This window comes from Chenopodium quinoa, unplaced genomic scaffold (assembly GCF_001683475.1).
Source record: "Chenopodium quinoa cultivar QQ74 unplaced genomic scaffold, ASM168347v1, whole genome shotgun sequence".
Classification (NCBI taxonomy): Eukaryota; Viridiplantae; Streptophyta; class Magnoliopsida; order Caryophyllales; family Amaranthaceae; genus Chenopodium; species Chenopodium quinoa.
The window spans coordinates 2,464,567-2,474,582 of record NW_018744304.1 but is presented as its reverse complement, the minus strand read 5'-3'; the positions used below and the strand labels follow the sequence as shown (position 1 = coordinate 2,474,582).

The following is a 10,016-nucleotide window of genomic DNA, read 5'->3' as shown; positions in this document are numbered from 1 at the left end:
ATGCCTAGAATGCGTGCTGCTAGCGAGTGATGAGTGACATTTATGTCGCTCTTAGGACAGTCTTTTCTAGTAGTTTTAGTAATAATTCGGTCCATTTTAGTATGTTTTTGCTATTATCCGCCTAGTTCGAGTATTCTACCTTTGTGGCGCGTAATGTGTACTCATATGGTTTAGGTAGTCTATGCTCCCTCCCCTTTTGTTGTATTACGCCTTGCTTTCCTGTTTTATGATTGCAGGTGTATGCCGTTGATTCGGAGATGGAAGGAACAAGGGCAAAACGGGAAGAAATCCAGACCAGGCAAATGGCGCGGGCGCGCACACCGGGCACGCCACCTATAGGCGCGGGCGCGCATCCCTTGAGCGCGGGCGCGTTGATGAGCTGGACCAACCATTAAATACCCACTTTGGAGCGGGCGCACATTTCTAGGAGCGGCGCGCCATCATTTAAAGCGATTGTTAGGCGGGCGCGCCTGTCTGCTGCTGATTCAAATCCCGGTTTCAGCCCAAATTAACAAAGGAGGGGAGGCAAAACGGCTAACTAGGGAGAACATTCTATCATAGGGATATTATTTTAGCATAGAAACCTTAGAGGAGAGCTTTTAAGGAATTTTTCTAGGTTTTTGTTTTAGCCACTTTTTGTATTGAACAATCTTGATAGTTTTTAGTGTAATTTTCATTGTCTATCAACATTAGTTTTACTCTTAGTTTTTGAAGAAGTAATTTTGCAACATTGATGTATGGTCAAGCTTGGAGATTGAATGATGTATGGCTCTTTATTTGGATTTCAATGAAGGTTTTGGTATATTTCTCTATTTTCTCTTGTTTTTATGATTAAAGTTTCTACCTTTGTTAGTTTAGTTGATAAAAACTTGTCTTTCTTACTATTTCATTGGTTATAATGTTGCTTAGTATGATTGTAGTTGTAGTTATGACTAGTGAGTAGTTTCTTGTTGCTAGGGGTTTGGTGAAGATATGCTTTGAGTTTGATGTATGCTAGGCTAGGTTAATTTGGAATATTTGTGATTAAATCTTCCTTGTGCTTATACTTATTAGCCACTCCATGTTTATGGCCATATGCATGTTGTGGTTGAATGACGTGAACTAAATCGTGACGATAGTGCGACTTAGGAATAGTCATTAGGTGATTGATTATTGCATGACCTTAGCTTGTATGCCTTACGACGACGATAGTGTGAGTGTATGCTAGCTAGGAAAGCTCTTAATCCCGATAGGTGATTAGAGAGTATTCTTGATATTGCCTTGTATGAGTTGCTTGGGTTACATGTAAACCTATTTTCCGATGCCCAACTTCGTTGAATTCATAGCATGTTTGATCCTTCCCCCTAGTGCTTGTTTTAATTGTTATTCTATCCCCTTTAGTCATTACTTTACCCACCATACTTCTTGATCGAATTAGATTAACATTAGGAGATAAATAGCGGTGCTTAATCGTTTCCCTGTGTTCGACCCTTAACTTGCCTCTATGCTCTTTTAGTTGCATGTTTAGGACTACAAATATCATTTGATAGAGGTGTCTTAGTAACGACCTAAAATACCGCCTGTCAAATTGGCGCCGTTGCCGGGGAAACGGTTTCCATTGTGTGTTTATTTTCTTGTTGAGACTAGTTCTTTTCTATTCTTTTGTTTTTCCGTATCTTGTCAGTGCTCACTTTCTGCTTAGCTTTGTATATGCACAGGAGGCTTAATTTCTCTAGGCCTTTGGTGTCCATAGACCTCGAGCTAGAGCGTACTCTAGCCCAATTGAGGAGACAAGCAAGGGAGAGAGGTGAAGACCCACTTCAAGAGGAAGTGAGAAGTTCCCCTACCCCATCTTCACCCACTTCAAGTGAGGAGAGCGAACCATCCACAGGCTCAATTCCCAACCCATTTGCCCAATACCATAATCAACAAAGCATGGCTGATCAAGGAAACATGGGTGATCAAAGGTCACTAAAGCAACTTGGAGCACCCGAACCTTATGCCTCTCAAAGTGGGATCTTAGCCCCCACCACTCAAGCAAAAAATTTCGAGATAAAGCCTAATTTCATTTCAATGATAGAGAAGAGGCAATTTACCGGTGGGAAATTTGAGAATCCCCATGAGCATCTCAAAGAGTTTCTCAAGTATTGTGACACTATCAAGATCAACGGAGTCTCCCAAGAGTACATAAGATTGAAGATGTTCCCGTTCTCACTCATGGGAGCAGCGAAACATTGGTTGAACAAGGATGTCCCCCCGGTTCCCTCACGACTTGGAATGAGGTAACTACGTCGTTCCTAGGAAGGTTTTACAATCACAAGAAAACCGCCGAGGCTCGCTCAAAGATTCAAAGTTTCCGCCAAAGAGGTGGAGAGTCTCTTTGTGAGGCATGGGAGAGATTCAAAGAGTTACAAAGGCAATGCCCACACCATGGGATTCCTAATTGGCAAGTCCTCCAAACATTCTACGGAGGACTCTCCCCTCAAAGCAAGACTAGCCTTGATGCCGGAGCCGGAGGCCCAATCATGAACAAAAGGGAAGATGAAGTGGAGAGCATCATAGAAGATGTTGTGCGCAATTATGAGGATTGGTACGAAGGTGAGAGGGAAGCCACTTCTAGCAAAGGAACGGTACAATCCGTCGAGCAAACCAATGCCATCACAAATCTTTCCAACCAAATGGCAAAGATGGCGAAACAAATGGAGGAGTTCATGAAATCAAGTTCTCAAAATACTTCCTCCCCTTCTCCCAAGGGAGGCCATGGTATGAATCCTTCTACTTCTTCTCCCTCTAATTACAATGCCATGCCTCCCGGTTGTATGTTTTGTGATATATGTGGAGGCTATGATCATAATTCTCAACAATGTATGTCCATAAGTGAAGGTCCCCCTCCCCATGAAAATGATGATAATGTTGAAGATGTTAATGCCATGAATTTTGTGCCCCGTGAGGGAAATAATGGAATGCGGCCAAATTGGAATCAAAACCTAAACCGTGGTTGGAATCAAAACCAAGGTTGGAATCAAAATCAATGGAATCAAAGTGGTGGTGGTTATGATAACCAAGGCCAAGGTAGGGGAAACTCTTCCAATTACAATGGAAGAAGCTACTCAAACCAAAGGCCCAATTGGAATCAAAACCAACAACACTATTCCAACAACCAACAACGTTTTAATTCCAATCAGGGTTCCGGGGGTAATAGACCTCAAAATGCTTCTACTTTCTCACAAAATAGTAGACCCCCGGTTTTGACCAAGTAAGGCCCCATTCTCAAATTCCCCCTACTCAACCCCTCCAAATAGAAGCCCCTCCGGATCCTATGATGACTATGCTTCAAAATTTCATTAAAAATCAAGAAAACCATAATAAGAGTCAAGAGGAAGAAAAGAAAACAAATCAAGGCACACATGAAAATGCTTGAGACCCAAATCTCTCAAATTGCCCAATCAAGTTCTTCATCCTCCCCTTCTTCATCTTCTTCTTTTACCTAGCCAAGGTGTCAACCCAAGTCTATGTATGCCATTACTACTAGAAGTGGGAAGATCCTTGAGAGTGATCTAAATGTTGAGAAGAGTCCCGATGTGAGGATAGGACTTGAGGTTGAGGATGAGTCATCAAGAGAGAATGAGATTCTAGAGGAAGTGCCGGAAAGAATGAGAGGGGTGAGAAAGAGAAAGAGAAGGAACCCGAAAAGGAGAGCACCAAAGATCAAACATATTTACCCCTTAATCTCCAACTTAGGAATGAGAGGTTTGCCTTTTTCCCCAAAGATTTGCTAGGTCTAGGCTTGATGTCCAATTCGGAAAATTTTTTAGATGTAGTAAAGAGCTTGCATGTTTCTATACCCTTTGTGGATGCTATGAAAGAGATGCCTCACTACTCTAAATTCCTAAAAAGACCTTTTGAATGGAAGGAGAGAAGTTGAAACTGTTAACCTACCGCAAATTGTAGTGCTATTTTCTCTAGTAAGCTACCAACCAAATTGCAAGATCCCGGTAGTTTTTTTCCATCCCTTGTTCCATCAATGAGATTCATTTTGGGAAGGCTTTGTGTGATCTAGGTGCTAGCGTGAGCTTAATGCCATTTTCAGTCTACCAAAGCTTAATGTGGGAAACCTTTCACCTACAAACATCACCCTCCAACTAGCGGATAGGTCCACAAAATTGCCTATAGGGAAAGTTGAAGACATACCCCTTAGAGTTGGTAAGTTCACTTTTCCGGTGGACTTTTATGTTCTTGAGATGGATGAAGATGAAAGAATTCCTATAATTTTGGGTAGGGCCATTCCTAGCTACTTCTAAAGCAATTATTGATGTCAAAGAAGGTAAGATGACCTTGAAGGTTGACGATGATTCTATCGAATTTGATTTGAATAAGGTAATGAGACAACCTTCCTCTAGCAATGAATGCTTTAGAATAGATACAATTGAAAACTTGATGAATGAGTTTAGATACCCTAATATGCATGCTTCTAATGATCTACTTGAGAATGTTTTGTTGAATGAGAATGAGGTAGGTGATCAAAAGGAGATGCAATTATATGAGGAAATGCTTGATGAGAAAGAGGAGACAACCCCCGACCAAGAGATGCTCCAAACATATGAAGTCTTCCAAGTAGAAGAGGAGGAAATCTCCAATGGTAAGGGAGCTCCGAAGGTAGAATTGAAACCACTACCTTCGGGCTTGAGGTATGTCTTTTTGGATGCTAATGATACTTTTCCGATCATTGTCAATGCTAACCTCACGGAAGAGCAAACCTCCTCATTGCTTAGTAATTTAAAAAAGCATAGGAAGGCTTTGGGTTATACTCTTGATGATCTCAAGGGTATAAGCCTCTCCCTATGCATGCATAAAATCGATTTAGAGGAGGGTGCTAAGCCGTGTACGCAACGGCAAAGGAAGCTTAATCCTTCCATGCAAGAGGTTGTGAGGAAAGAGGTTTCCAAGCTACTTGAAGCAGGGATCATCTATCCAATTGCTCATAGTTATTGGGTATCCCCGGTTCAATTAGTGCCGAAAAAGGGAGGTATGACGGTAATGGTCAATGATAAGCAACAATTGGTCCCAACCCGGCTTGTTACGGGTTGGCGTATGTGTATTGATTACCGCCAATTAAATGCCAACACTTCCAAAGACCATTTTCCATTACCGTTCATCGATCAAATGCTTGAGAGGCTTACAAATCATGATTTTTATTGCTTTCTTGATGGCTATTCGGGATTCTTCCAAATCCCAATTGACCCAAAAGATCAAGAAAAGACCACTTTCACTTGTCCCTACGGTACTTTTGCTTACCGTAGGATGCCTTTTGGTCTTTGTAATGCCCCAGCTACCTTCCAAAGATGCATGATGTCAATTTTCAGTGACATGATCGAGGAAGAAATGGAAGTTTTTATGGATGACTTCTCCGTTGGTGGAGGCACATATGAGAAGTGCCTAATGAATTTATCTCGTTGTTTAGAAAGGTGTGAGAGTGCCAACTTGGTGCTCAATTGGGAGAAATGCCACTTCATGGTGGAAAATGGCATTGTTCTTGGCCATAAAATCTCCCAAGCGGGCATCGAAGTTGATGGTGCAAAGGTTGATGTGATCGAGAAGCTTCCTCCTCCCACAAATGTGAGAGAAGTGAGGTCCTTCCTTGGTCATGCCGGCTTTTACCGCCGCTTCATCAAAGATTTCTCTTTGATTTCTAAGCCTCTCACATCTCTCTTGCAACAAGATAAAGAATTTGTATTTGATGAAGCTTGTCATGAGTCATTTTGTAGGTTGAAAAGGGCTCTTTGCACTGCCCCCATTGTCCAAGGACCGGATTGGTCTCTACCATTCGTGCTAATGTGTGATGCAAGCGACGAGGCCATTGGATCGGTTCTAGGACAAAGAAAGGATGGGAAACTTCATGTTATATATTATTTGTCCAAGACCCTCAACGATGCTCAACGGAATTATACAACTACCGAGAAAGAGTTCTTGGCGGTTATTCATTCATTTGAGAAGTTTAGAACCTACCTCATTGGTTCTAGGACAATAGTGTATACCGATCACTCGGCTCTCAAATATTTGATAAGCAAGAAGGAGGCCAAACCGAGGTTGTTGAGATGGGTCTTGGTCCTCCAAGACTTTGATTACGAAATGAGAGATAAGAAGGGGGCCGAGAACGTGGTGGCGGACCACCTCTCTAGGTTGGGAGGGGCAAGAATACATGAAGACGGTTTACCAATTGAAGATGCCCTAATGGATGATGTCTTATATGCCCTTGAGGCAAAATCGGAGCCTTGGTATGCGGATATTGTGAACTACTTGGCTTGTAGTGCCATACCTCTGGATTTCACTCCTCAACAACACCGAAGGCTCAAACATGAAGAAAGGAAGTATATATGGGATGACCCCATGTTGTTGAAGAGAGGGGTGTATGGACTTTTGAGAAGATGTGTTCCTAATGAAGAGTTCCAAGATGTGCTCTTAATGTGCCACTCATCCCCTTGTGGTGGTCATATGAGTGCTCAAAAGACCGCTTCCAAGGTTTAGCAATGCATCCTCTTTTTGGCCCTCTCTATTCAAAGATGCTTGGAAATTTGTTAAGACTTGTGATAGGTGTCAAAGGACGGGGAACATATCAAGGCGTGATGAGATGCCCCAAAATCCGATTCTTGAACTAGAAATTTTTGATGTTTGGGCAATTGACTTCATGGGCCCTTTCATCTCATCCCAAGGAAACCGACACATTCTAGTTGCCATTGATTATGTTTCCAAGTGGGCGGAAGCCGTGGCATCTCCCACCAACGACTCAAAGGTAGTCATTAATTTGTTCAAGAAAGTCATCTTCCCAAGATTCGGCGTTCCTAAGGAAATATAAGTGATGGAGGCTCACACTTCAAGCACCATACATTCAACAAGCTTCTTTCAAAGTATGGTGTATCGCACAAGCGAGGCCTTGCTTACCACCCCCAAACAAGTGGTCAAGCGGAGGTCACAAATAGGGAGTTGAAAGTCATCTTGGAGAAGACCGTTGCTAGAACAAGGAAGGATTGGTCCACTAAGCTCATTGATTCATTGTGGGCATATAGGACCGCCTTCAAGACTCCTATAGGGACTACCCCCTATAAGCTTGTTTATGGGAATAATTTCCATTTACCCGTAGAGATGGAGCACCGAACGCATTGGGCAATCAAGCAAATCAACTTTGATCTCCACAGTGCGGGTGAGCAAAAACTTCTAGAGCTTCATGAGTTGGAAGAGTTGAGAATGAACGCATATGACAGTGCAAGCCTATACAAAGCAAGAACCAAGGCATGGCACGACGCTCAAATTTCCAAGAAGGAATTTTTGGAAGGACAAAAGGTCCTACTCTATAATTCAAGACTCAAGCTCTTCCCCGGGAAATTGAGGTCTAGATGGAGCGGTCCATTTCAAGTATCCAAAGTCTTTCCTTATGGCTCAGTTAAGGTATTCAATGACAAGTACCCTCCATTCAAAGTGAATGGGCACCGTCTGAAGCCATACTGTAAGGGTCAACTAATTGAGAAGCCGGAAAATTTATCGCTCATTGATGTTTTCAAGTCACCATGATTCCGTGTGAAGTACGTCAAGCTAGTGACGTTAAAGAAGCGCTTACGGGAGGCAACCCGGTTTCTAACCTCTTTGATTTTATTTTCTTTCAAATCGCTTTAGCTAATCCATCTAACACTTTTCCCAATCAATTTTGATGTAGGTGTGATTGCGTGTGCCCACGAGGAAAGAGAGACAAGAGTAAAGCAAAAATGAGGAATTTTGAGAAATTGTGCTCGAATGAATACTAAAGAGACAGAACCTTAGCGCGATTTGGTCGCGGTTGAAGCGCGATCCGCAAGAGCAGAAAGACACGGGCGCGCCTGTTTATGAATTTTAATTGCTCCCATTCAAGAAAGTAGGAGCGATTTAAGCGCGATTAAGGAGCGGCTCGCGTCAAAAAGTAGGAGCGGGCGCGCCAGCTCTTTGGTCCTAATACTCACCCAATTCCAGAGAATAGGAGCGATTTTGTCGCGATTTGTGAGCGGCCCGCGATGCCAATTTGGCGCGGGCGCGCTTAATCGGAGCGCGGGCGCGACAATAGCTTGGTCTGATTTCCAGGGAGTTGGAGCGATTTTATCGCGATTTAGGAGCGGGCCGCGTTCTCACTTAGGCGCGGGCGCGCCTACCTTGGAAGCGGGCGCGCCTTCGTCGGGAGCGGGCGCGCCATTCTGGGTTTCAGAAAAAAAAAATACGGTTCGTCTTTTATTTCCCCAATCTTCCCCAAACCCTCACAAACACAACATCACCCTTCTCTCCCTTCGCGGCCGCTCCTCACCACCATACTCAAGATCATTTCTTCTTCCATCCTCTTCAATCAATCATCCTCAAGCTTCAATCATTCATCTTCTCCGTTTGTTCATCATCAAAGCAAGCAATTAGTCATCCTCAACACCAATCGCGACGAACTCGTTTGCTACTCAAAACCCTCAACAATTTGACATCGAAAACAACAATTTTTCACATAAGGGTAAAGGTATTTAATTTCCTTGGTTAAGTACTCTCTTTTGATTAATTTTTAAGCAAGGATTTTGATTATTCTAGGTTATTAGCGAAATTTGATTGATTATTGTTGAAATTACTGCTGGATTCTGTTGAAATTGTTGTTGTTGGTTATTATCTTAGGCTATATTCGTTGTGTCGGTTGGATTATTATTGCTTGTGAACAGGTACATTGTAGTTTTTTGGAGGTTAAGGGTGGAAATAGCCGGAGTTGGCTTTGAAAAGGAGTGAAAAAAGAAAAAAAAAAAGAGAGGTGGGTAGTCATGAGTCTAAGGATTGGGAAGAAGAGAAAAACTGCAAAGTCGGGACAATCGTCCCAAAACCCAGAGTCAGACCAACCCAATGCCTTACCCACCTTAAAATTCTTAAACAAAAGCCACTCCTCTATATACTCCGAGATGAAAAAACGTAAGTTGCGACCTTCTAGGCACTACCATCGTGGAGACATGATAAAACTCGGTATAAACGATGATTTGTGGATTCTTTTTGACAACCTTCGACTAGGGTCATTTGTAAACTCCTCATTCATGACCTACCAAGAACCCACATTAGAGTTTTTCTCGTCTTTTCAAGTGGATAGTCTAGAAAATAACGACTTTCGGATTTCTTTCCAACTCTTCAACAACCCCCACACCATGTCATTGGCAGAGTTCAACCGAGTCCTCGACTTTCACCCTGATGCCGACATTCACTACCCTCTTTATGAGAGCTTTAGGGAGTATAGTGAGTACGCTTGGTGGCGTTCCATTTCAGGTAAAAATGAGTTTTACACCCGGACTTCCATAGCCAGTGAGATTTGGCACCCTGCCCTTAGTATCCTGCACCGTTTACTAGGGTCTTCTATCATTAGTAAACAGGACCTAGGAAAGATGACTAAGGAAGAGGTCCTTTGCCTGTGGATAGCCACAAAGGGAGAGTATGCAAGGAGGTTGAATTTGGGTTTCCTCTTCATGCAAACATGCCAGGCCATAGCAAAGGGGAAAAAGCCAGGGGATATAGACTGCAGGGCAATGGTCACTAGATTGGCCACCAAGTTAGGATACACTGACCTTCTACCTCTATGCACGACCGTAGGTAGTAGTGGGGATATTTACCTTGACTTAGACCAACTCCGCCGCTCTGATTTTATTACTCCCACGGCAAACCCCAATGCTTTTAGGTGGTTAGTTAGAGGAGCCAACCATTGTGTCCTCCCTAAGCCTCACTTCACCTCCCTCACGCGTCAGTCCTCCAATGTGTGGAGAGTTTTGAGAGATAGCGGGCAAGTGCCCGATGTTGATGGGGACGATGAGGTAGGGATAGGTAATAAGGAGGAGGTTCAGAAGCAGCAGCAGCAGCCGGTTGCCCAGCAACCCACAGGTACAAGTACATTTCAGCTGTCTGATATAGCTAGGCAGTTGCAAGCAATTTATGAGTCACAGCAGGGCCACCATCTGCAGCAACAGGCCCTCTATGACTTAGTTGTGGATAGAGGAGAGATTGCTCCCCCC

At 43.2% G+C, this 10,016-nt stretch overlaps 1 protein-coding gene across 1 annotated transcript; it reads left to right on the top strand.

The window, feature by feature from the left end:
* The first annotated feature begins 7,119 nt into the window (after positions 1-7,119).
* LOC110695793 lies at positions 7,120-7,545 on the top strand. The gene has a single exon (XM_021873024.1). The coding sequence runs from the start codon at positions 7,120-7,122 to the stop codon at positions 7,543-7,545; it is 426 nt and encodes a 141-aa protein (XP_021728716.1).
* The last annotated feature ends 2,471 nt before the right edge of the window (positions 7,546-10,016 follow it).